This window comes from Bufo bufo, chromosome 5 (genome assembly GCF_905171765.1).
Source record: "Bufo bufo chromosome 5, aBufBuf1.1, whole genome shotgun sequence".
NCBI lineage: Eukaryota > Metazoa > Chordata > Amphibia > Anura > Bufonidae > Bufo > Bufo bufo.
In genome coordinates this window covers 171,922,664-171,949,923 of record NC_053393.1, presented here as the reverse complement: position 1 = coordinate 171,949,923, position 27,260 = coordinate 171,922,664, and the positions used below count along the sequence as shown (strand labels likewise).

Below are 27,260 nucleotides of genomic sequence, written 5' to 3'. Positions count from 1 at the left end.
CTGAACGAATAGAGTGCGGTTCTCAAATTCTCTAAACCCTGGTGATACAGGCTTGTGTACTGCTACACAACTTCACCAGGATCCACGATGCCTCCACAGATGCAGATTTGGGCCTAAATATGACATCTTCAGTCAGTTTAGACCTGAGCCGGCCTGGACGCCCTGGTACAGCTGGACTAGCTGTTCGGGAACTCTATGCCAACTACTTCTGCAGTCCTGAGGGGGCATTGTCGTGGCAGTTGGATGCCATCCGTGGAAGACGCTGATTTCAGCTGGAATCTGGTTTAAATTTTAATAAAATTTTAAATTTCTTAGTTTAGTTAGATCCCCTGTTGTTAGTTTAGATTAGGGACTCGCAAGAGAATGAGGACCCTTGACGTGGGCTTGCGGGCTGAGGTATTTTGTAAAATCCACATTTTTAAACAATTTGGTGTAAATACCTTCTAATACCTCATTTTGACTTACGTCTATTATAATGTAATTTAAAATTTGTTACTATTTAAATGTGTATGTACTCACAGCTAAACACGAACATGTCCAATTTTTATTAATAAAAATCTGATATGTCTGCCTTCAGCTTTGAACAAGGACTACACCAGACGTAATCAGGCACGCAATCCATCAAGATTCCACTTCTACGCAGAAAAGGTAAGTATATGAGATCATCACTTTTCATCAAAATGCACATGACAGGCACGGACCATGAGATACCAACCTGAATTCTTGCTGAGTGCAGGAGCTCACACGTTCCTGTGCATGAGGCCTACACTCGTATAGATCAGTGCAACCAATGAGGCTGTGCGCTCCTTCACTCAGCAGGAATCCAGGCCGGTATCTAGAGGTCCGTGTTACATGGACGTGTGTATTTGGCGGACAGGCCCCCTTGACAATGATGGCTATTTCGCAGTGTTTGCCAATGAACACATGCGGGTTACCATCTTGACTCACCCGTCCAGCGATACACAGGTAAGCCCTTACCTGTGCCAGGAGCCGGTCTGAAATCAAATGCGGTCTCCGGGAGCAGGCAGTTCTGAGAACAGCCGCCGGGGGCCATCATTGGGCTGTTATCAGAACTGCCTGTTCCCGGTGACCGCATTTGATTTCAGACCGGCTCCTGGCACAGGTAAGGGCTTACCTGTGCATCGCTGGACGGGTGAGTCAAGATGGCAGGCCGCATGTGTTCGTTGGCGAACACTGCGAACTGACCATCACTGCCCCTTGATGCTCTGCTTTGACATGTGCTTGATCACACATTGAAAATGATATTTAAAAAAAAAATCACAATGCCGGGCAGATGCTTCTGGCAAGCAGTGTGTTTGATGACATCAGTGGCTCTGATGGGCTGGCTTCAGCACTGCCCTAGCCTTTTTAGTTAGGTCTGCGCAAAAGCACGCACATTACTGCTGGTAACGCCACCAAACACACTACTTTCCAGAAGCATCTGCCCGGCAGTGTGTTGCCCTTTATGTGCACAATGAAGCTGCCATGGTGATAAAATGGGGGGGACTGTGGGGTTCAGCTCTGATCCAAAAATAAAAAATGAGAGGGTACATGATAACTTATATTAATATTTTAAAAATAATGACCTAAATAGATAATAGGTCATCATTATTAAAATATTAAATTATGACATGTTTGAAGAGAAAACACACATACGCAATTTAAACAAGATAACAAAGATTTATTTCAAGCAAAGAAAAATTATAAGTCAAATAATTCCCTAGTATATGGGCCAGGGGTGTGCACAATTGGGGTGTCCGGTCTGTTAAGACAGGAATGAGGAGTTATGACCTTTAATCTTTGGTCTCTTCTCTTTTCTAAAAAGTGCAGAACATCATGTGGCTCTTCAGGGTCCGTAAATTCATCTAGTACCATGACCAGAGCAGAAAGGCACCGTGTTTGCCGTTCATCTGGCACACGGCGCAAGGAAGAAGTGAGCCCTTTTAAAGCTACTTCTTCCTTGCCGTCAGACCGATTCCAGTTTAGATACTCCATAACCATCATAGCGACCTGACCACGGAGATCTAAACCGGAATCGGTTATGACCCTTTGGCCTCGTCTGCTAGATGAACGGCTAACAGGTGCTGCTCTTTGTTGCTGGCTGGGTTCTGGATTGGCCTGGACTGGTTCTTGAATAGCATCTACCACTTCTGTGACCTCTTCTTGATTTTCCGATCTTTCCTGCAGAGGCTGGTGAAGGAGAGATAATGAAGCCACGGAAGATTCCCCCATGGCCTCAGGATGTTCACTTTCCGCTTGGATATCATCTGTGGACATTCCTGGTCTGTCATCCAAATTGCCGGACAATGCTTGTGGATTGGAAGTGTCCGAGAGATTGTCCACAGTTCTGTAAAATAAATTTAATATAAAAATTATTTGATTTATTAAAAGAGCACCTTCCATCAGTTTGTACTCAATAATGCCGTACCTAACACTATAGTCCATGTCAACTAGATGTCATATTGGTAGAATTAGTTTAATGCTCCTCTGTTGCGCCACTGTGCCTCTCATTATGTTTATGCACCCTGTATGTAAATTAATATCAGGGGAACAACGGGGAGGAGACACCAGCTTTTCTACGTGGCCATTTCTTCTATCTGGCTGTGGTGCTGTCCAATCACAGCGGAGCGCGACACAGACAGGTAGAAGGTGAGCTGTTTTTCTCAAGGTCTTAGGCGCTCAGCTGTTATTACATACAGGGCGCATAAACATAACGAGGGGCACAGCGGCGCAACAGAGGATAATTTAAAACCCCTAAAAAATATTACATCTACGTGACATGGGCTACAGTCTGAGGCACTGATTTTATTAAAGGTGTTCTGCAGTTTGTTTTATATCCTCAGGATAGATCATTAACATCTGATCAGCTGTTTGAGAAGGCAGCGTTGCTGGTAGTAGCGCCGCGGCCTTCACGCTATTTACCGCAAGCCCAATGACGTCACGACTAGTATCAATGGCCTGGGCACGGCTAATCTGTGTTCACTTGAAGAGAGCTTAGCCGTGCCCAGGCCAATGATACTAGTCGTGACGTCACTGGGCCAGCGGTAAACACAGAAGCCCGCGTTGCTTCTGCCAGCACCGCTGCGTTCTCAAACTTCTGATCAGATGCTGATGATCTCTCCTAAGCATAGCAAACGAACTGCAGAACAACTATAATTAGTAACTGCTAAAAACTCCACTGTCCTACAAAAATTTAAAAATGACTTACCTTCTTAAATCCATTATTGGAAGAAGAAATTGAAGGTGTCGAGTATACATATAGTTTTTTTTTTTCATGGCTCCATCACCACTCCTGCTTTTAGTATTAAATTCCCTCCGAAATTGGTCCCGGCAGGTATTCGATCTCTTCTTGATTTGCTGGACTGAAATAAAAATACAAAAAATATATTAGGATTAAAAAATTTAAATCAGGCCTGCCATGCTGCTGAGTGCAGGAGTGCACGGCGTCATTGCAACCAATGACGCCATGCACTTCTGCACTCTAGAGCACGGCAGGATTGGTTTTCATAGACCGTGCTCCATGGATATGTGTATGAACCCATAAAAATTACAATGATTTTAAAATATTATTTACTCACTCATTTTTTCTTTCTTGGACACTGAGGCAGAGTCCCATGCTGTTCCTATCAGCTCTTTACCAATTTCTTCCCATGCTCGGTCCTTCATGATCCGGTCATGGTAGACTTCGGCCCTTGTGTCCCACAAGGCAGGCCTCTCCTGTATCAAAATTATCTTTTTTTCTACCTCAAACGACGTCATCAGTGGCGGATTACAATAGGGACGTTCGGGTCGGCAGCCCCGGGCCCAGCACCGCTGGGGGGCCCAACGCTGACCCGAACGCCCACATACTGCGGCGGGGCACGGGAGCGCATAGCTCCCTGTCCCGTCCGCGATCACCGCCATAGGCTTCAGGCCTTGTAGGCCTGAGGCCTATGCGGTAGAGAAATCCCGGCGCAGGCGTGTGTGATGACGTCATCATCGCGCGCCTGTGCCGGGACGCAGCACTGTGACGCGCCTGACTCATCCCGCCTTCCTCTGCGAGCAAGCGCCTGGCCCTGGACATAGGTGAGTATTTATCTTTTCATTTTTTTGTTCATTTAAAAAAAATTTATTTCATGTGCCTACTTGGGGGGGGGGGGGGGGGGGGCAGTGTGGGGACAAATTACTATATGGGGCAGTGTGGGGGCAAATTACTATATGGGGCCGTGTGGGGACAAATTACTATGTGGGGGCAGTGTGGGGACAAATTACTATGTGGGGCAGTGTGGGGACAAATTACTATATGGGGCAGTGTGGGGGCAAATTACTATATGGGGGCAGTGTGGGGACAAATTACTATGTGGGGGCAGTGTGGGGACAAATTACTATATGGGGCAGTGTGGGACAAATTACTATGTGGGGGCAGTGTGGGGAAAAATTACTATGTGGGGCAGTGTGGGGACAAATTACTATGTGGGGGCAGTGTGGGGGCAAATTACTATGTGGGGGCAGTGTGGGGACAAATTACTATATGGGGCAGTGTGGGGACAAATTACTATATGGGGCAGTGTGGGGACAAATTACTATATGGGGCAGTGTGGGGACAAATTACTATATGGGGCAGTGTGGGGACAAATTACTATATGGGGCAGTGTGGGGGCAAATTACTATGTGGGGGCAGTGTGGGGACAAATTACTATGTGGGGCAGTGTGGGGACAAATTACTATATGGGGCAGTGTGGGGACAAATTACTATATGGGGCAGTGTGGGGACAAATTACTATATGGGGCAGTGTGGGCGCAAATTAGTATGTGGGGGCAGTGTGGGGGAAACTATTGTGTGGGGGAAATTGCCATGTGGGGACAGTGTGGGGTAATTTCTATGTGGGGACAGTGTGGGGTAATTTCTATGTGGGGTAATTGCTATGTGGGGGCAAATTACTATGTGGGGGCAGTGTGGTGGAAATTACTATGTGGGGGAAGTGTGGTGGAAATTACTATGGGGGGGGAAGTGTGGTGGAAATTACTATGTGGGGCAGTGTAGGGCAAATTACTGTGTGGGGGGCAAACTACTATATGGGGCAGTTTGGGGGAAATTACTGTGTGGGGGCAAATTACTATGGGGGGATTACTATGTGGGGGCAGTGTGGTGGAAATTACTATATGGGGGTGTTGCTATTGGGGTGGCACTGTAGGGGCAATTCTATTATTTCTGGGGACACTATACAGGGATTATTGCCTGGAGCACAATAGAGGGTGGTATTATTACTGGGGGTCTCTAGGGGACATTATAACTTCTGTAGACACTATAGGAACATTTGGGGTAATTTATCAAACTGGTGTAACGCAGAACTGGCTTAGTTGCCCCTAGCAGCCAATCAGATTCCACCTTTCATATTTGACAGCTCTTTTGGAAATCCAGTTCTACTTTACACCAGTTTGATAAATTACCCCAATTATGTCTATTAGGGTCACTATTTTTTCAGCAGTATAGTTCCTGGAGCATTGGGGAGCAAAACGGGCACAGTATTGGGGGTGGCAGGATGACACTGTGGGGACACCAGGATGGGGAGGTTGATGGAAAAATTGAGAAATCTAACGTGTCTGTGTTACAAACTGTAGAGACGAGATGTGGCTGAAAGACTTTGTCATGGAGATCTGGGTCAAATGTAGGAGAAGAGGAAAGAGAAGGTCTACATGACAGGAGATGTCACTGGATGTAAGAGGTATGTGGTGCTGTATTCTCCTCCATGTCTTTTTTATTACAATTATATGTATTTTAAATTTAGTGACCAAATTTTTCAGTTTAGGACCCAATTTTATTTTTTATTTTTTTGTCTGAAGATGTCATATGGCCTAAGAAGAGACTGTTTGCGCCCATGAAGCACCGCAGCCTCTTCATACAAAAAAAAAAACTAAAATGGAGGGGGAGGGGGGGGGGGGGGGGCCCAAGTTGGGTAGACAGCCTATCATGCACTTAATCCGCCCCTGGACGTCATATTGCAGAAGTTTCACTATCTGTGACTTCACAACACTTTCTTCTCTTCAGCTCTCCCTGGTGCTGAAGGTCACATGGGGCAATATTTTTTTTTTACTTCCTGTGGATCTGCAATTGCGGATCCGCAATTGTGGATGACATGCGGATGACATGCGGATGACATTTGGTACCTTTCCGCATGTCATCCGCATTTTTGCGGACCCATTGAATTCAATGGGGCCACGGACTGCAATTTGCGGCCAAAAGTAGGACATGCTCTACTTTTTTCCTGGATCCGCATAACGGAACGGAACGGAATTGTGGATGCGGACAGCATACTGAATGCTGTCCGCATCTTTTGCGGCCCCATTGAAATGAATGGGTCCGCATATATTCTGCATATTCTGATGCGGAAACAAAATGCAGACGTGTGAATGGAGCATAATAGTGTGAACATAATGTTCCCCAAAAATAATTGTGCTAAGCTGATATTGTGCCAGGGTGCCCCCCACAGTAACAGTGCTCCCCAAAGTCCCACAAATGGAAATAATTATCTACCAGACAGCACATAGTAATAATAGTGCCCCTACAGTAATAAAATCCCACTGTGTCCCAGAAGTAATAATGCTCCCATAGTGTTCATACTAGTATTCAAGTTCCTCATAGTCCCTCAACTGTAATACAGCCCACCATAATGCCCCCGGTAGTAATAATTCTCTTTATAATGTGTTACAGTAAAAATAAAAGTGCCCTGTTTTGTGGCAGTATAAAATATACCTCCTCTTAGTGCCCCCTGTAGAGCCAATGTCCCCATAGTACCCTCATAATGTGTGCCAATGCTCCTTACTGCGTGCCCAAAAAAAACTTTTAGTGCCCCCAGTTGAGACAAGGTTCCCATAATAATAATTAAAAACTTACCTCTCCTGCTCTTCCTGTCCTGTCCAACAGCCCGCGCTGCACACGTGACCTGACTGCGTACAACCTCAGGTCATAGTGCGCGCTGTACGCAGTCAGGCTGGAGGAGACCAGCGCCGCAGGGGTAAGTAAGCAAGCGCTGATCTCTTGCATACTAGTGAGCGCTTCTGGGTGCGCTTACTAGTATGATACTACCGGCGATATGTCTGCCCCTGCGTGTAACAGGTAACAGAAAGTAATGGGGGTCATGTTGTAATATCTCAACAGCAAACAATTAGAAGTTGTGCATAAGTAACTTCTGTTCCTGGCCCCTGGCAGTGGCAGCCTGACCGTAACGTTTTGACAACATGCCTTTGGCACACATGCCTTACACCACATTTAGGCTTAAAGCTAGTTTCACACTAGCGCTAAACTGTTCAGGCAGGCTGTTCCCATTGACTATAATGGGACCCAGCAGGGAACCAGCCTGTTTCTGACATTCGGCCAGACAAAAAAAACGCTGCTATTTATTGTGGTATTTGTCCGGCCGAATCTTGGCACTAATGTCAGAAACAGGCCGAATCCCCACCAGGTCGCTTTATAGTCCATGGGGCCTGGCCTCTGAAAGTTTCTGGCTATGTTGGAACAGTATGAAACTAGCTTTAGATACTTTTTCCAATTTGCTGGTCAAGGGTCTGTGGCTTGAGTGACAATTGGATGCGAATTAGCTGGAAAATGGTCATAGCATAATATGTAACAATTAGTGATGAGCGAATCGAAGTTTAAGAAGTTCAGGATAAATGCAATTTGCTCGTGCTTCACGGTAGCGAATCGATTTAAACTGAAATAGTGTAAAAAAACAAAAAAAAATAATACTTACCTGTTCCATTTGCTTGCGACAGGCTGGCTTCCACCATCTTGATTGAAGATTGTTGCCGAAATCACGTGTGCGGGGACGTATGACGTCACCACGCTGGCCAGCATGCTGACATCATCTCGGGCTACACGAGATTTAGCACCAGACCTTCAAGCATTGCCGTCGCGAGCAAATAGATCAGGTAAGTATTATTATTTTATTTTTATTTTTACACTCTGTTATTAATTTCAGATGCCGCGATCATATATGAACGTGGCATCTGCTTCGTCACGAAGCAGATTTTTTTGTCAAATTCGTCGAAGCAACCAAATTGAATTTATGAATACTTCACTCATCACTAGTGACAATGATCAACAAAACTGCGCCAGAATTTGCCCCCCCCAGGTAATACGTGGCGTAATTAGACAGTCTAAATGTGCACCAGATTTATCATCCAGCATCTGCCACTGTGATAACTCTTGAGAAATCTGCTACACTGTTTAAATCTTAGACAGTATTACTAAATCTCACCCATTATGTGCCAAGCTTACATTTTGGAGGGTGGGGGATGATATACCCACTGATCCCGTTCTTTGCCAATGCCACCTTGTTGATTTCTGTATAATCGTGCACTGGGATGCAGTGGAAGACCTGTATGAAATGTGTCTACTTCACATGCATTAGACGACTCCCGGGAAAGATTTATCAGGACAGTAGCTGGCTGATGTTATTCATGAACATATGATATTTCCTTTTTATCTAAATGTAGGTGAACCGTATGTGAGTGCCTTATCTGTATGCATGAGAAGGGAGTTATATCTCACTTGGCTTCTAAATGGATAACCATCTTATGTTAAAAAATATATTTTTTTTTAAAAGACTGTTTAAAATGGTAATGGGAACCATTAGGTGGGCGAATCCTCAGGGGCGCTAACATTTACACACATTTCAAAGTGGGCTTTAAATCAGATTCAGACTTGATCCAAGGGCCATGCAATGAGTAGGAATGATGTGTGTTTCCTGTTCATTTCGAGAAAAAAACTCCACTGTCCAAGCCGATTGATGTCAGCAAGCATGATAGGGTTAACTTATACTTTCCCGTCCTGTTAATCCAATGTGTCAATTCATTTTGAGAGAGGAGCTTTCACTTGCTTTGATCACAAACACTCATATTCTTTTTCAGCATCAAAAGCAATTTATTTTCTTTCATGTGAGCACAAATGGTAAAGACCTCGGGAGAAGGGAAGGCTCTGCACCTGGATTTTGAAGTTCAAAAATGAAAATATAGTTGTGCTCCCTGGATTTTACAATGTGATTTACATAATACGTGTTAAAGAACATTGCTGCCTTCTATTCATACATTGACACATGGGCAGGCATGGGATTCAGCCGGTTCCCTCCGGTTCTCCAGATCTGGTTGTTAAAATTACAGCCGGATCGGAGAACCGTGTTACCGGCTAAATCCCGATCCGGTGCAGCTGAATCCCGGATCGGGAGATAATCGCTTGAATTGTGGAAGCACTCATCTCCCTACATTCATCTGTATCACCGTCCTCAGGACGGCGATGCAGATGAACACTACAGCAGGGCAAGGGAGAGGCGTCTCCCTTCCCTGTTCCCACTGATAGGCTGCAGACACTAGGCTGCTGACTGCGTGGAGGTAAGTGTCTTTTTCCTTTTCATTTCTTTGGCGCGCTGGGGGCATTGTTGGCACATGGGGGACACTATGGGGGTATCTACTGGGGGCATGGCTGGTACATGGGGGACACTATGGGGGTATCTACTGGGGGCATTGCTGGCATATGGGGGACACTATGTGGACATCTACTGCGGCATTGCTGGCACATGGGGGACACTATGGGGGCATCTACTGGCACATCCTTGGGGACACTATGGGGGGCATCTACTGGGGACATTGCTGGTACATGGGGACACTATGAGGGCATTTACTGGGGGCATTGCCTGCACATGGGGACACTAGGGGGCATCTACTGGGGGAATTGCTGGCATATGGGGGACACTATGGGGGGCATCTACTGGGGGCATTGCTGGCACATGGGGGCATCTACTGGGGGCATTGCTGGCACATGGGGGACACTATGGGGGCATTACTGGCACATCATGGGGGACACTATGGGGATATCTTATACTGGCTCATTATGGGGACACTATGGTGTTGGAGGAGGGAAGAACACTATGGGGGCATATTATATAGGCACATTATGGGGGCACTAAGAAGGGGCATTTATACTGGCACATTCTAGGGGACACTATGGGGGAATCTTATACTGGCACATTATGTGAGCAATATGGGGAAGAGGAGAGGAGCACTATGTGGGCATTTACTAGGAGCATTATATAGGGGTATTTTATACTTTCACACATTATGGGGGCACTATGGGGACATTAGCTCAACTGTGGGCACTGAGGGAATTTTTTTGTACTGGCACACAGATCGGGAGCATTTTTGAACTAGAGCACAATATTATTATTAAATGTGGCAGGTGAGTTGTTAAGAAGGTAGGAGGATGATGGAAAAGTAGGAACCTAAGATGTCTTTTGTCAAACTGCAGGGACGAGACATGGGTGAAAAATCATCATGGTCTCAAAGGAGAAGATGAAGAAAGAGAAGGTCTGCGTCAGAGGAGAAGTCTCTTGATGTAAGAGGTATGTGGTGCTCTATTCTCGATAGCACAGAATATAATATGTATGCAAATATGTATTTAGTGCTAGGTACAAATGTGTATAAAATATATATGGTGTAGGTAAATCTACTGTAAGTGTATCCTAGGGGTCATTTATATACTGTATGGTGTATATTGTATATGTGATTATGTGAGTGTAGTGCCTATATAGTCTGTTTATGTATGCATACCTCCCAACCATCCCAGATCTGGCATAACTACTGTGTGTGGGGCACAATGGAGACTAAGCAGAATTGGGACATTTACAGATAGATATTGGGAGGAGTTAGAGGTGTGGAACAGCGCTGTAAAAAAAACTTTGCGCGACACTGATAGTTTAGCTCCTTAGGATTTTTAAAAGTTTTGTGGTATGTGTGTGTAGTGTATACATGGTGTATTTATGTATGTGTACCATGTATATGGTGTATTTATGTGTGTTGCATACTTATGGTGTATGTATATGTAAACAAGTGTCGTGACGCCGTGTATCTGCCGTTGAGTAGGGAACCTGTTGTTACCCACTCCTGCACATGGGTAAATATACAGTATATAATCAAGGGCCTAATATAATACATTAATAAAAACAAACAACATATAAATCTGGCTAATATTACATACACAACAGTATTACCCAGCTTCTAATCACTGTTAACAATTCGCATATAGTCGCAGTCCCTCAACTTGTTATAGTGCGGAGCTCTTGCACTGTAATAAAAATGTTCGCAAAGTTCCGTAGCGTTCTTATACCGTATTTTTCACCCCATAAGATAAGTTATATATATATGTGAATCCAAAATGATTTATGAATTTGGGTCAATGGCTCTTTGGGGACTCAATTCTGAAATGGAAATATTCGGCTTTCGGCAGTGGACCGGTGGTAGAGTTTCACGACATGTCGGTGTAGGTTAGTAATTACACTCCGACATGTCCTGCATTCTCCCACCGGCTCCCAGATAACGTCAGCTCTCCTTTATATATATGTTTTGTCCTTACATGATTTATAAAGATTTTATGCGATTTTGTTACTATGATTTTAAGCGATTTTATTACTGGCATTAGCATAAGTTTATCGCACTGAGTATGCGGAAAGTATTGCCAGCATGTATGATTATACCTAGGAAGATATATGTAATACGGGTTTAGTTAGTAAGTAAAATAGAGGATTTTATAATCATGTAAAAAAAACAAAAAACGCAGAAAATGAATAGGTTTATGTTATTGTCATATAGTCCAGTCCCGACTTTCAGCAATGGTACTGGTGGAGGAAAGTCCGGTAGAGGTTTTGTGAGGATCATGACAATATAAAAAGCGATCCTGTCCCTCATTTTGATTATACACCACTGGGGAAAAAACCGTGATGGTTTCGAAACACGTCTGGTGAACTGAAGAATATATTGTCATAGCATCATTTATACAGCTGAGTATAAGGTTGTCTGAAGCGTTTACCATCTGTATTGGAGATTATCACACACAGCCACGATACCGACTTGGCGTCCCTGGATTTCCAACCCGCATGCGCAGATAATCAAAGTGGCGGCACTAGTGCGGGGATTGATTACCAGCAGCCGTAAAAGGTTTATGGAGTAACGTCACATATGTATAAACTGCTCTGCTATCAACCAACAATCCGGACTCAACTGAGACTCTGGTAAACAGTAACCATAAATACCATATGATCAGTTGCATTTGTGTCTGATACGGACTTGATCTATATCCGAACGGGACTGTATCATTATAAGTGCGATACAGTTTACCATCAAAGGCTTGATTTAGCCCAATTTGAACACACTTGTCCATCCTATACTCAGCATATACTGTATACAGTAAGAACGCTATGGAACTTTGCAAACATTTTTATTACATGTTGAGGGACTGCGACTATATGCGAATTGTTAACAGTAATTAGAAGCTAGGTAATACTGTTGTGTATGTAATATTAGCCAGATTTATATGTTGTTGTTTTTTTTTTTAAGTATTGTATTAGATTTTATAACAAGCTGGCCCTTGATTATATATTTGAATTTAATAGCAAAGTGGTGTAGCAGGCCAAGCCATACTCCTGGAGAGCGCTCTTACATTTTGTATACTTAAATATACTGTATGTTGACATTTTTATAGCAATTCTTCACAGTCCATAAATTTGGGATCATGATGTTTAGGGGACCAGGATGAAAAAACTACAGTGTGGATATCTGCCTATCATTGGTGCTCAGGAACGTCTCTCAGAGCATTAAAATGTATGTACATATTGTGTATGCTCAACCACCAAAGGTTAAAGGAGTTGTCCAGGATTTGAACATATGGCTGCATCCTTCACATAACAGTGACACTTCTGTCCACAGGTCGTGTGCGGTATTGCAGCTCATCCCTATTCATTTCAATGGAGCTGAGCTGCAATACCCAACCTATCGACATGCATGCAGCTCTGTCTTTGGAAGAAAGCTGCCATGTCTGGACTACCGCTTCAAGCACCTTTGCAAGTAATCTCGATTAAACACGTCTTACCATTTTATAGCGACCTCTTCTTTGCAGACCCATGTGTCTCCATGCTTACAAACTACACAAAAACCTCGTCGTACCCTACAGTCATTTTGCTTACTTCTATCTTACCCTTGCTAACCTATGGGTTGTAGAAGAGGAAGAAGCTGGAAAGGTGTAACATAGCAAAATGGCAAAAGCAGCATGTGTACAGCCTTAGGCAGCTATCATGCTGAATTGAATGTGCACCTAAAATGTCAGATAACTTTTCAGAATAAGCTGCTATGTGTGTATATGTATATATGAGTTACAACACTATATCTGACCAATATATGACTTGTATCTGGCGTTTTTCAGTAGTTTACTCCTTTTTATGCTACATCCATAATTGTTGGTCCTCCCTGAGCTAGTGGGTGGTGACTGGCTCTTCATAATGTCTGTCCATAGACTACACATAGAGAGAGAAGATCGTCCTCCCTAACTCTCACTCACTGACTCACTCAGAATCACCATACAAGACTTTATAGAGGCGTACAGAGCAATACATATTTGATAAAAGCACTTAAAGTGTGATATAACACTTTCTATTCACTGCTGAATCATCCTGTGCTTTATAGTCTCTCCGCACTTCCTGCCTTCTCCTTTCCTTTCCCCTTTCCACAAGACAGAGAGAGAGAGGTAGTTTAGAAAAAATGGCGTGGAGGACAGCTGATTACTGTAGAACAAGGCATTTTTCTCTGATAAGCAATATTTATTTGATATTAGTACAGTAACCATTTAAAGGAGTTTTCACCACTTTAGCAAATAGCATTTATTATGCAGAGACAGTTTCCATGGTTACGACCACCCTGCAGTCCAGCAGCGGTGGCTGTGCTTGTACACCGCAGAAAAAAGTACCAGCTTGTGCTGCCTTTACAGGCTAATTAAGTTATAGTTATCTATATAGGCTGTGTCGTTTATCACCGCCATCTAGTGGCAAAAGTGAGTGGCAGCTTTCCCCAGGTTATGTAAATCACTCAGGCAGGAAGTGACTCTGGGTTTAGGAAGCGTCTTCAGATATTTTAGATTGCTATTCTCGATGGATGCAGCCTGTCTGCTTCTCTCCAAAGGGGCTTGAGACATCATCACCTGTAAGTGCCTTTCTGTTATTTAGGCTATACTAGTTTATTCTATGTATACTGATATGTTGCTTTTGTATTGTATTTCAGTTTCACAAAAAACAAACTTGTAAGAAAAGTTTATAAAATAAAGTTGGATTCCTTTGGTAGACAACACAAGCAGTGGGCTTTTGTTTACGGGAGTCTCGGACAAGTGTTTAGCTGTCCGTTTAGAACCACACATAGTGTTTTGAGAGCGGAACACAGCTTATGTGAGCTCCTACGGTCCCGGCCATCAGAGGCTGGCATTTTTTCTTACAGTGTGCAAGCACGAGCACCACTGATGGATTCCAGGGTGGTCGTAACTATGGAAACGAACAGTGCATAATATTATGGAAAGGAGACAATATGGATAATAACTGTACATTAGTAAGGGCCTTGTAATAACTTTCTCTACATGATAAATGGATGCAGACAGCACACATATAACATTCATGTGTTGTCCACATTTTTTTACGATTCCTTCGAAATTTTAACCGAAAATAAGTTTGACCGGGAGCAGTCTTGAAGGGTTGTCTGACTTCAGCAAGTTGCATTTATCATGTAGAGAAAGTTAACAAAAGCCACTTAATTGGTTGTCCATATTGCTTCCTTTGCTGGCTTGGTTAATTTTTCCATCACATTATACACTGCTCGTTTCCATAGTTACGACCACCCTGCAATCCATCAGTGGTGGTTGTGCTTGCACACTATAAGAAAAAATGCCAGCCTCTCTGGTGGCCAGGACCGTGGGAGCTCACTTAAGCTGGTACTTTTTTCTGCAGTGTACAAGCACAGCCACCGCTGCTGGACTGCAGGGTGGTCGTAACCATGGAAACTGTCTCTGCATAATAAATGCTATTTGCTGAAGTGGCAAAACCCCTTTAAGGGTCCAAAGGGGCTATGTGCCAGCAACAGTGCTTTTCATACCCCTGTTTCTATATGACATTACATTATTGAATTTCATGCTATAGTGTATAAAGAGGAGGGTTTTAGGCATTTACCAGATTAACTATTTATTTATGGAATTATATATATATATATATATATATATTTTATTATGTGTCTTTGTAAGATATGGAATATTGGTTGGCTATTTTTTTTATGTCGAAATATGCATACCCACTTAGTAAACACATTTACAGTGCCTTGCAAAAGTATTCACTCCCTTGACTTTTTTCATGTTCTGTTACATTACAGCCTCAATGTTTTGTTAATCTGAATTTTATGTGATGGATCAGAACACAATAGTCTAGGTTGGTGAAGTGAAATGAGAAAAATATATAAATAAAACTATTGTTTTGAATTGAAAAAACTGAAAATTGGCATGTGCATATGTGCTCTGGTGCAACCAATTACCTTCAGAAGTCACATAATTAGTGAAATGATGTCCACCTGTGTACAATCTAAGTGTCACATGATCTGTCATTACATATACACACCATTTTTGAAAGGCCTCAGAGGCTGCAATACCTAAGCAAGAGGCATCACTAACCAAACACTGCCGTGAAGACCAAGGAACTCTTCAAACAAGAAAGGGACAATGTTGTTGAGAAGTACAAGTCAGGGCTAGATTATAAAAAAATATCCAAATCTTTGATTATCCCCAGGAGCACCATCAAATCTATCATAACCCAATGGAAAGAACATGGCACAACAGCAAACCTGCCAAGAGACGGCCGCCCACCAAAACTCACGGACCGGGCAAGGAGGGCATTAATCAGAGAGCCAGCACAGAAACCTAAGGTAACGCTGGAGGAGCTGCAGAGTTCCACAGCAGAGACTGGAGTATCTGTACATAGGATGACAATAAGTTGTACGCTCCATAGAGTTGGGCTTCATAGCAGAGTGGACAGAAGAAAGCCATTACTTTCAGCAAAAAACAAAAAGGCACATTGTGGGTTTGCGAAAAGGCATGTGGGATACTCCCAAAATGTATGGATGAAGGTGCTCTGGTCTGATGAGACTAAAATTGAACTTTTCGGCCATCAAAGAAAATGCTATATCTGGCGCAAACCCAACACATCACATCACCCAAAGAACACCATCCCCACAGTGAAACATGGTGGTGGCAGCATCCTGCTGTGGGGATGTTTTTCAGCAGCCGGGACTGAGAAACTGGTCAGAGATAAGGGAAAGATGGATGGTGCTAAATACAGGGATATTCTTGAGCCAACCTGTCCCACTCTGTGCGTGATTTGAGGCTAGGACGGAGGTTCACCTTCCAGCAGGACAATGAACCCAAACACACTGCTAAAGCAACACTTGAGTGGTTTAAGGGGAAACATGTAAATGTGTTGGAATGGCCTAGTCAAAGCCCAGATCTCAATCCAATAGAAAATCTGTGGTCAGACTTAAAGCTTGCTGTTCACAAGCGCAAACCATCCAACTTGAAGGAGCTGGAGCAGTTTTGCAAGGAGGAATGGGCAAAAATCCCAGTGGTAAGATGTGGCAAGCTTATAGAGACTTATCCAAAGCGACTTGGAGCTGTGATTGCCGCAAAAGGTGTCTCTACAAAGTATTGACTTTAGGGGGGTGAATAGTTATGCACATTGACTTTTTCTGTTATTTTGTCATATTTGTTGTTTGCTTCACAATAAAAAAAAAAAACCATCTTTAAAGTTGTGGGAATGTTCTGTAAATTAAATGATGCAAATCCTTAAACAATCAATGTTAATTCCAGGATGTGAGGCACCAAAACACAAAAAAAGTCAAGGGGGCGAATACTTTTGCAAGGCACTGTATTGTGTAATGACTAGTGTTGAGGGAATCAAAGTATCTGAAGTGGACTTCAATCCGAATTTCAGGAAAAATTCGATTGATCGCAAAGCCCAATTTTTTTGTGCTTCATAGTAATGAATCAATTTTCCCTGAAATGGCAGTAAAAATGAAAAAAATCATAGTCACCTCATCCAGTGGAATGCAAAGAGGACACCGTGGCATCTTGCTTGAAGATCCCACGCGAAATCTCATGTTCTGTGACATATGACGTCACCACGCCGGCCAGCGTGATGAACTCATCAAGCACAGTGTGAGATTTCACGCTGGATCATCAAGCAAGATGGCCACGGCGGCCTATTCGTGCTCAAATGAATAAGGTAAATACAATTTTTTTTTTTATGATTAACCCCACGATCAGCGATGAGCGCAGGCCATTCCCCTTCATTGAGTCAGCTACTTACAAAGAAATGTGTTTCGTGACAAAGTAATTTGTCACGATGCAATTTTTTTAGTAAGATTCAGAGAAACAGTCAAATCGAATTTTTAAGAACTTCGCTCTAGTAATGACACTTGCTACTAGCTTTCCCCTTTCCAGGCTGATTTCTTACTAAATGAAGATCAACTCTGTAACGAACAAATGTCACAAAGTAATACTGTAGGGGATAAAAAAAATAACCATTCAGCAAGCCCTTGATGTGGCAAATTCAAAATCAGTGATTCCAGTTATTCTTAGGGCCCATTCAGACAGCCGTAGTGCTTTGCGGATCCGCAAAACACGGATACCGGCCATGTGCAATCCGCAATTTGCGGAGCGCACATGGCTGCAACCATAATAGATGCAATGCCTATTCTTGCCCGGGATTGTGGACAAGAATAGGTCAAGATCTATCTTTTCCTCAGAGCCGCGGAACAGAACCACGGATGCGGACAGCATCTTTTGCGGCCCCATTGAAATAAATGGGTTTGAACCCATTCCGCAAAATTGAGGAACGGATGTGAACTCATTCATAATGCAGTCTGAATGAGCCCTTACTCTGTGGTGTCTTTCTTACTTCAACTTAAAGGGGAATCTAAAGTCAGATAATTAATGACCTATTATTTATATCAAACACTTATGTTAAACACATTTATTTTTTTCACGTTCCATGTCTCTATCTGTTGAAAGAATTCTGAAACCTTGGCAGTTTTTACATTAACAACACAGCACACACATTTCATTATATATTGTAAAGATTACTTTTCAGCCACCATTTTTTCATTATCATTACAATGAAAAGTAATATCTGTATTATATATCTAGAGGCAGATGACAGAACATCCTACTATACCCAATAGGCGATAATTCAGCTCCACCTCCCTCCTCCCTCTCCTTGCACTGACTAGCGCACAGGTCACAGTGTGTGCTCACAACACATTTCTATGTATGATGTTTTTTTACTCTTCTGCTTTCCAGGATACTGCTGTAAAAAAAATCTGCTGGACTGAAGACTGGTCATCACCATCTCTACATTACTGTACAATTATTCCAAGTAGGTATAAAACGTCATGAACCATGTAAGGCAGAAATGGGTTCAGTAATTACCAGTTGCTCTCATTAAAACAATCAGTATCTAACTGTATTCCTTCTAATTTTTGCCTGGTTGCTCATCCCATCTGTGAGGCTGGTTCTTTACTCACATTTATATGATTCTGGATAATCAACGGTGACAATGACTCCAGGAGGTGCCATAGCAGAGCCAGCTGTAATGCAAATGATTTGCCTGGCATCTTGCTTCATTTGGCTTCAACTACCCAAAACTTGAAATAGGTCCAGCGCTAACATACAAAAAGGAATATGATGCCACAGCATTTCTGGTGTCAGTGCAAATGGAGCTGTGCTCATTAGTGCGCTACTTTCCTTCTAGTACTTTTCTGTCAGAAGTTAGCCAAATATAAATCCTCATATATTCTTCATTGTTGCCTCGGACACAATATGTGATTTTGTTCTGAAGTAGGTAAAATGTAATGACTCTTCTCATTATAAAATGCTTTGTAGAACCCGAGTCACATGCTACCTACATCTTCTTTTTACAAAGAATTATGGAATTGTAGTTAAAGAAAGGTTCCACTTTTAGACAAATTGACATGTGCATTTATGGAATATAATATGTGCAGATAGGAAATGAAATAAAAGGCAATAGAAAAAGTATTATCTGTTATTACAGATAAATGCCTTTAGGGCGCATTCACATACACCAGTTCTTATTTACGTGAGCTGGACAAAACTGATGAGAAAATGGTTGTCTGGCATCTGCATTCAATGCCCATCTCGGGGAGATGTCCAATGTCACGACTGATGCCACTGGAAATGCAACTGATCCAAGTCTACAAAAACACAGAAGAGCAAAGGGACATATGTCAACATGCGTGTAATGTCTTCCCCCATTTACACCTCTTCAACATGCAAACCGTCGTCCTTAATTGTGAGCATCGAGCGTTTGAGTAAACACAAAAGTGGGATAGTTACGCTTATAATAGCGTTATCGCCGCTCACCATCTGTGTTTGTTTCTTAAAACCTCACAGAGGTCAGACATCCATGCCCACTCCTCACTTGTGAATAACGGAAGCTGACTGGAGAGGCGACGACCATGTTGCAGCTGGTATTCCACTACTGCCCTCGGCTGCTCGCAAAGTCTGGGCAACATGTGGAACGTCGAGTTCCAACACGTGCTCACGTCGCACAACAGCTGTTGAGCTGGCAATTTCAGGCGCTGCTGCAGCGTTGACAGACAGACCTTCACCAGTAGCTCAGGCAAATTGGGGTAGGTTTTGAGAAACCGGTGAACCACTAAGTTTAAGAGGTGGGCTAGGCATGGGATGTGTGTGAGCTTGCCGAGCTCCAAAGCCGCCACCAAGTTACGGCCATTATCAGACACAACCATGCCTGGTTCTAGGTTGAAAGGCGAGAGCCACAGCTCAGTCTGGTCTCTTATCCCCTGCCACAGCTCTGTGGGGGTGTGCTGTTTGTCCCCTAAGCATATCAGCTTCAGCACAGCCTGTTGCCGCTTCCCCACTGCTGAGCTACACTGCTTCCAGCTACTGACTGATGACTGACTGGTGCTGCACGCGGATAATTCGGAGGTGGAAGTGAAGGAGGTGAAGTGGGGGTTGGAGCAATTAACGTAGGTGCTGGCAGAAACTCTGATCTACCTAGGGCCACAATCCATGATGTCGGTAGCACCAGTGCCATCCCAGGGCTCCCGGCCTCCACAACATTCACCCAGTGGGCCATCAGGGAAATGTAGTGTCCCTGGCCGAATGCACTTGTCCATGTGTCCGTGGTTAAGTGGACCTTCCCAGTAACTGCGTTGGGTATGGCACGTGTGATGTTACAGGACACTTGTTGGTGAAAGGCTGCCACGGCACACCTTGAAAAATAGTGTTGGCTGGGTACTGCGTAATGTGGAACGGCCGCCGACATCAGACAGCGGAAGGCCTCAGTGTCCACAAGTCTAAATGGCAACATTTCCAGGGCCAGTAATTTGGAAAGCTGCGCATTTAGTGCTATGGCCTGTGGGTGGGTGGCTGGGTATTTGCGCTTGCGTTCAAATGCCTGGGGTAGGGACATTTGTACTCATCTCTGCTGGGACACGGAAGTGGATGTGGTCGCTGATGGTGCTTGCGAAGGCCCAGGTGAAGGGCGGGAGGCATCTGGGCCTGCACCTGTGACAGGGGATTGGCCAGCACGTAACACAGGGGAAGAGGAGGCAGTGGTGTGACCCGCAGACACTGATTGTGGACCCAGGCGTTCGGCCCACCTATTACGGTGCTTTGATGCCATGTGGCGGATCATGCTGGTGGTGGTGAGGTTGCTAGTGTTCACGCCCCTGCTCATTTTTGTATGGCACAGGTTGAAAATTACAATTCTTTTGTCGTCCACACTTTCCACAAAAAAGCGCCAGACTGCGGAACACCTAACCCTTGGCAAGGGAGATTTACGCAAGAGGGTGCTCCGGGGAACAGTTGCGGGCCTGTTTGGTGTGGCCCGCCTTCTCCCTTTTGCCACCCCACTGCCTCTTCCAGCCCGTTGCGGAGCAGCAGATCCCTCCCCATATGATGCAGAATGCACACAGAACGGTGCCCGTGTATTACGGATCTGCAAATGCGGTCCGCAATACGGCCACCGGCAGCACACGTTCGTGTGAATGAGCCCTAAGGGTGTATAAATTCCTACTTCTCAGTTGGAGTTCCTGAGAGTATGTGATAAGGGGAGTTCCACACCTGTTCACATGGTGCAGTACTGCACGGCGGCCATTGTTGCTTTAGTGCTGTGCTGGTGGGTTGGTGGGGCCCAGTGCCAGGGTGGCTTTGCCAGACAGTGGGGGTGCTGTTTGACTGCTGGGTCCCGCTGCCTGCTGGTGCGGTGCTGCGGCGTTGCTGGTCCCATTCAAAGAGGCAACCTTGTCGTGGTGAGTGGGCCTATGCTTTTTGATCAAATTGTATACTAATGCCTCATGTATAGCATGCAATAGATGTAGGTATACGATAAATTGCGCTAAGAAGCGATGTAAATTATGCTGAGAAGCAGTTATTAGATAAAAGCATAGTATTGAGGATGTGCGATCGAGTTTTTTTTCTTATATTTTACACGTGTATGCGCAAACAAATTTAAAAAGGTATTTGGGATGTGGAAATGTCACACAGGAGATATCCCGCAGATAATGTCAATGCTGCCACCAGCGGCTAATGAAAAATTACAGGGAATGTCACAGGTATTTGGGATGAGGAAATGTTATACAGGAGAGGTACCACCGGTAATATCACTGTCCGCTGCGTCTACGCAAAAAAGTACACTGCATGTCACAGATACATTTTTTAAGCGCAAACGTTACACTGCAGATGTGGCCCTGGTAATGTCACTGTCAGAAGCGGACACTGTCTATTTAAAAAGTACACTGGATGTCACAGATACATTTTTTAACCGCACAGGTTACACTGGAGATGTGGCCCTGTTAATGTCACTGTCAGAAGCGGACACCTTCTATTGAAACAGTACACTATGTCACAGATAAAATTTTTAACCACACACGTTACACTGGAGATGTGGCCCTGGTAATGTCACTGTCAGAAGCGGACACCGTCTATTGAAAAAGTACACTGGATGTCACAGATAATTTTTTTCAGTGCACACGTTACACTGCAGATGTGGCGCTGTTAATGTCACTGTCCACAGCAGAAAACGTATACTGAAAAAGTACACTGTATGTCACAGATAATTTTTTTAGCGCACACGTTACACTGCAGATGTGGCACTGATTATGTCACTGTCAGAAGCGGACACCGTCTATTAAAAAAGTACACTGTATGTCACAGATATTTTTTTGATGCGCGCACTTTACACTGGAGATGTGGCGCAGCTAATGTCACTGTCCGCAGCGGACACCGTCTATGGAAAAAGTACACTGGATGTCAGATATTTTTTGGATGCACACACTTTACACTGGAGATTTGGCACAGCTAATGTCACTGTCCGCAGCGGACACCGTCTACGGAAAAAGTACACTGGATGTCAGATATTTTTTGGATGCGCACACTTTGCACTGGAGATGTGGCACAGCTAATAAGCTAATGTCACTGTCCGCAGTGGACACCGTCTACGGAAAAAGTACAGCTGTCTGCAAAGGCCTAAGTATTGTATGCTATTTGGTGCAGGATACTCTAAAAATAGATATTGCTGCCATACACAATAGTCCTTAGAAGGACTTTTGGGTCTGTAAAGTTTTAGCAATTTAGCGCAGGTTGCTCTATAAATATAGATTGCTGCTGCCACACACAATAGTCCTTAAAAGGACTTTTGGGTCTCTGAAAAGTCTTGGTGGTAAAAATATTCTTAAATCACTCCCTACACTGTCTGTCCCTTCCTCCGCACAACTCTCCCTGACTAAGAATGAGCCGAACATGCATCATCGGGTGCTATATAGCACCCGATGACGCGTTCCGGCCAGCCAATCACTGTAATACCAGCAGCCAACATGGCCACGGCATTACAGTGCAGTACTTACCTGCACGTTTATTGGCTGCGTAGCAGCCAAGAAACGTGCTGGGCGGAGACTCGAGCATTGCGCTCGAGCACATGCGGTATTCGGCCGAATACCGCCATGTACCCAGCATCGAGATGCTGGAGCCGAACTGGTGTTCGGCCGAGCATTCTCGATCATCACTAATAGAGATGCATGGAGAGGTGGTGCACATGTGACCAGTGCTCCATTCAGATAAGGCACATGGTTTTCCCATTCTTGTGATCAGCAGGGGTCTCAGTTGTCAACCCTCCCACCAGTCTACAATTGTTGCCTATACAGTGGATAGAATAACTAGAATATCCATTTAAGAAGTAAAACAAACAAGATATTAGCATAGTAAAGTGTATTTAAAAGGGTGCCAAAAAATCATACATTTTGCTCTTCTTTACTATAGGACAACTTAGTACACCCGAGAGAAGAGACGCTTCTGTGGTTACTTATCGGATTAATAAATATGCTGATCTTAATCTCTTCACACTGATATGTAATGCACTGAAGAAAATTACAATGCATGAGTTGCCTTGTCTTTACGTATCGCAGATCACTCAACAAGGACGAACAGGAAGGTGCATGCATGCAAACAGGATAGGGCAGACATTACACATCAAAGTCACTTACCCAGTGTTTTCAACTAATCTCACATCTACACATGGAGATTTGTAATATATGTCTGTGTGCTTTTAAGAAAATAACTAAAGATTTAATCACAGAGAAAGTTGGCACATCTGTGATGGCTAGGACACTGAAGAAAACATTCATCATGATGATTTGCTAAGTGATTAACTTGTTTTCCTCATTTGTGACATTCTTCCATTGTCATTCACTGGGTTTGGAAGTTAAAGGTAAAAGTCAAATGAGTTGGAAAGATATAAAGTGCATCCTTCTCTCTTTAGTCCACGGTGTTTCTACACTGAACAAAAATATAAACGCAACACTTTCGGTTTTGCTCCCATTTTGCATGAGCTGAACTCAAAGATCTGAAACATTTTCTACATACACAAAAGACCCATTGCTCTCAAATATTGTTCACAAATCTGTCTAAATCTGTGTTAGTGAGCACTTCTGATTTGCCGAGATAATCCATCCCACCTCATAGGTGTGGCATATCAAGGTGCTGATTAGACAGCATATTGCACAGGTGTGCCTTAGACTGCCCACAATAAAAGGCCACTCTGAAATGTGCAGTTTGATCACACAGCACAATGCCACAGATGTTGCAACGTTTGAGGGAGCGTGCAATTGGCATGCTGACTGCAGGAATGTCTACCAAAGCTCTTGCCTGTGCAATGAATGTTCATTTCTCTACCATAAGCTGTCTCCAAAGGCGTTTCTGAGAATTTGGCAGTACATACAACTGGCCTCACAACTGCAGACCACGTGTAACCATACCAGCCCAGGACCTCCACATCCAGCATGTTCACCTCCATGATCGTCTGAGACCAGCCACCCGGACAGCTGCAGCAACAATCGGGTTGCATAACCAAAGGATTTCTGCACAAACTGTCAGAAACCATCTCAGGGAAGCTCATCTGCATGCTCGTCGTCCTCATCAGTGTCTGGACCTGACTGCAGTTCGTCGTCGTAACTGACTTGAGTGGGCAAATGCTCACATTCAATGGCGTCTGGCACGTTGGAGAGGCGTTCTGTTCAAGGATGAGTCCCGGTTTTCACTGTTCAGGGCAGATGGCAGACAGCGTGTGTGGCGTTGTGTGGGTGAGCGGTTTGCTGACATCAACGTTGTGGATCGAGTGGCCCATGGGGGCGGTGGGGTTATGGTATGGACAGGCGTATGTTATGGACAACGAACACAGGTGCATTTTATTGATGGCAATTTGATTGCATAGAGATACCGTGACGAGATCCTGAGGCCCATTGTTGTGCCATTCATCCACGACCATCACCTCATGTTGCAGCATGATAATGCATGGCCCCATTTTGCAAGGATCTGTACACAATTCCTGGAAGCTGAAAACATCCCAGTTCTTGCATGGCCAGCATACTCACCGGAAATGTCACCCATTGAGTATGTTTGGGATGCTCTGGATCGGCGTATACAGCAGGGTATTTCAGTTCCTACCAATATTCTGCAACTTTGCACAGCTATTGAAGAGGAGTGGACCAACATTCCACAAGCCACAATAGACAACCTAATTACCTCTATGCAACGGAGATGTGTTGCACTTCGTGAGGCAAATTGTGGCCACATCAGATACTGACTGGTCCTTTTAAGGACAGCTAGGTGTTGTCAAAACCCAGAGTGGCACTTAAAATCCAGTCCGGTGTTTGACACCACCTGGCTGCAAATCAGCCCAGCAGCGCACACTGGGAGGAAAATACCTGTCCTCCCAGACCATACCCTTCACTGTGTCACAATATATATATATATATATATATATATATATATACATACATATAGTGGCGAGACAAAAGTCGGGACACACTTTTTTAACTGGTGTATTATTTAGAAAATTAATTTTCAAAGTTGAAAGTATTAATTGGGAGGGAAGCTGCATCATTAGATGGGGGAAATATTTTTGTCCGTCATTTTGAAATCAGCTATATTGAATTCAGCTCATATTATTCCAATGCGAATGTGGTCATGTGATATATCAATATTGAGTAGCATTTACTCAGAAATACACTGAAAAATGCAGTTTTGACCTGTCTTTACTTGTTTAGGATGAGTATTTGGCATTTGAGGTGGGCCATATTGAGCCATTTCAAGTGAGACAATATGACTTACCTGAAATGGTGACTCCTACAGTGCTGTGAATAAATATTACTTGTGGTTCCTCAGTGTGTTTATGAAGAATGGATTAAATGTTTATTCATGTGCACCCGGCAGAATAGTTGACACATCAAATATGTCATGGAAAGCACATTATGAAAATTGACCTCTCTTAACTTCTAAACTGGTAAACATAGTTCACAAATGACAATTTCAGTGTATCTGCAGGGCTCCATGGGAAGTACAGCTGCAAAAGCATTGGTTTCTTCCAAGAAACCAGAGCTTTTATATACAACCAGCCGTGGGAACACAGCACTCCTCGGAAAGCCACCTCTGATGACCACAGAAGCTAAAGAGTTAAGTATCTGTGTTTGGTGTTATCACTGATATCAGATATTAGCCCCAGGTGTCTGCTGTTTAAAGACCTGACTTCCGCTGTACATGTATGGCTTCGGTCGGGGAGGGGTTAAATAAATTCGATTTATTTGTTTCATATTCCTTTTTCCTGAAACATACCTTTCTCTTTGCCAGCTCTATTAAAAACCCAGGCAACAGGGATAAAAGAGATAAATAAGTTTGAAAAATTATAGAAATTTCAAGGATCTGCAAAAAATGACAACAATATCTGTAATCTTATTTATTTAGGTTACTCATTTAAAAGGGGTACAGTCTAGGAGTGGTTAGAGTTATGGCAACATCTGAACTGGCTTTGCTCCACAGTTTCCTCAACTCCTATAGCAGTGAATGGGAGCTTGCTGTGCTATGCTGCATGCAAAGCTTCTATTCACTGTTTTGGGAGCTACGGAAAGAGCAGAGGGCAAACCGCCTGGCCATTTATGTAATATCGCCTAGTCCCGGCCAGCGCTTACTTTGGTTATTCCCATCTTGGCCATGAAAGGTTGAGATGGGAATAACCCTTCAAAACTACCCTACAGTTCAAGAAAAAAAAAAATCACATAACTAGTGAATAAAGAGTAAAACTTATCTGGTGACCCAATTTTCATCTTTTTAGCTGCCGATTCATCAATTCCCGGACTCTTCTTCTGCCACCCGAGATAGTCACGCTGCTTCTCAGACTATCTGATACACACTGTGCATTTGGTAGCCCAAGACACTTCTTACGTCTCCTGCTGTTAGATTGACCAGCATGTTCACACAGCAGGCAGTTTATTGGGAAAAAAAATGCACAACATGTCTCAAGAAGCCTGAGAACTGGGGTTGCCATTTTGGATGGCTAAAGAGGAATCTAAGAACTGGTGGATCTTCAACTAAAATGATGAAAATCAGGTTACCATGTAAGTGTTTTTCTTGAACTGGAGGGTTGCTTTAAAGGGATTATCCCATGACTAATGCAAAAAATAAAAATCAGACATCATATAGTACAAGACAATCTCTTTCTAACAAAGCCAAAACCAGCCCTGTACCTCACATGGATACATATATATATATATATATATATATATATATATACACACAGTATATATATATATATATATATATATATATTTAAAGAAAAGGGGGGTTAGTCAGCACATCCCAATGTCATCCCATACTTTATCTGGTTTGCATTGTGCTGTTGCATTTTTTATTTTTTCTCTCTCTTTCTCTCTCTCTCTCTTTTTATATATATATATATATATATATATATATATATATAGCACTGGGCAGCACCGCAATCAAAACAGAAGAATAGGAGTGCCAGCAGCTTTAGGTGCGATCCACCAACCAAATATATAAAAAAATAAGA

The 27,260-nt window shown here is 43.5% G+C and overlaps 1 protein-coding gene across 1 annotated transcript; it reads right to left on the bottom strand.

Annotated features, from left to right (window-relative positions):
* Window positions 1-1,701: 1,701 nt before the first annotated feature.
* Window positions 1,702-3,713, bottom strand: LOC121002455. The gene is made up of 3 exons (XM_040433910.1): window positions 3,579-3,713; window positions 3,209-3,362; window positions 1,702-2,347 (listed from the first exon to the last, which is right to left on the bottom strand). Exons 1-3 carry the CDS (start codon window positions 3,664-3,666, stop codon window positions 1,702-1,704), a joined length of 888 nt encoding a protein of 295 aa, XP_040289844.1. The 5' UTR covers window positions 3,667-3,713.
* Between the last annotated feature and the right edge of the window lie 23,547 nt (window positions 3,714-27,260).

Bases quoted from the DNA above. Each gene is read 5' to 3' on its own strand.
- LOC121002455 (XM_040433910.1), bottom strand. From the start codon at position 3,666: ATGAAGGACCGAGCATGGGAAGAAATTGGTAAAGAGCTGATAGGAACA. The intron at 3,363-3,578 runs GTGAGTAAATAA...TTTTTATTTCAG, and splicing joins GTCCAAGAAAGAAAAAATGA to TCCAGCAAATCAAGAAGAGA. The intron at 2,348-3,208 runs GTAAGTCATTTT...TTTATTTTACAG, and splicing joins CCAATAATGGATTTAAGAAG to AACTGTGGACAATCTCTCGG.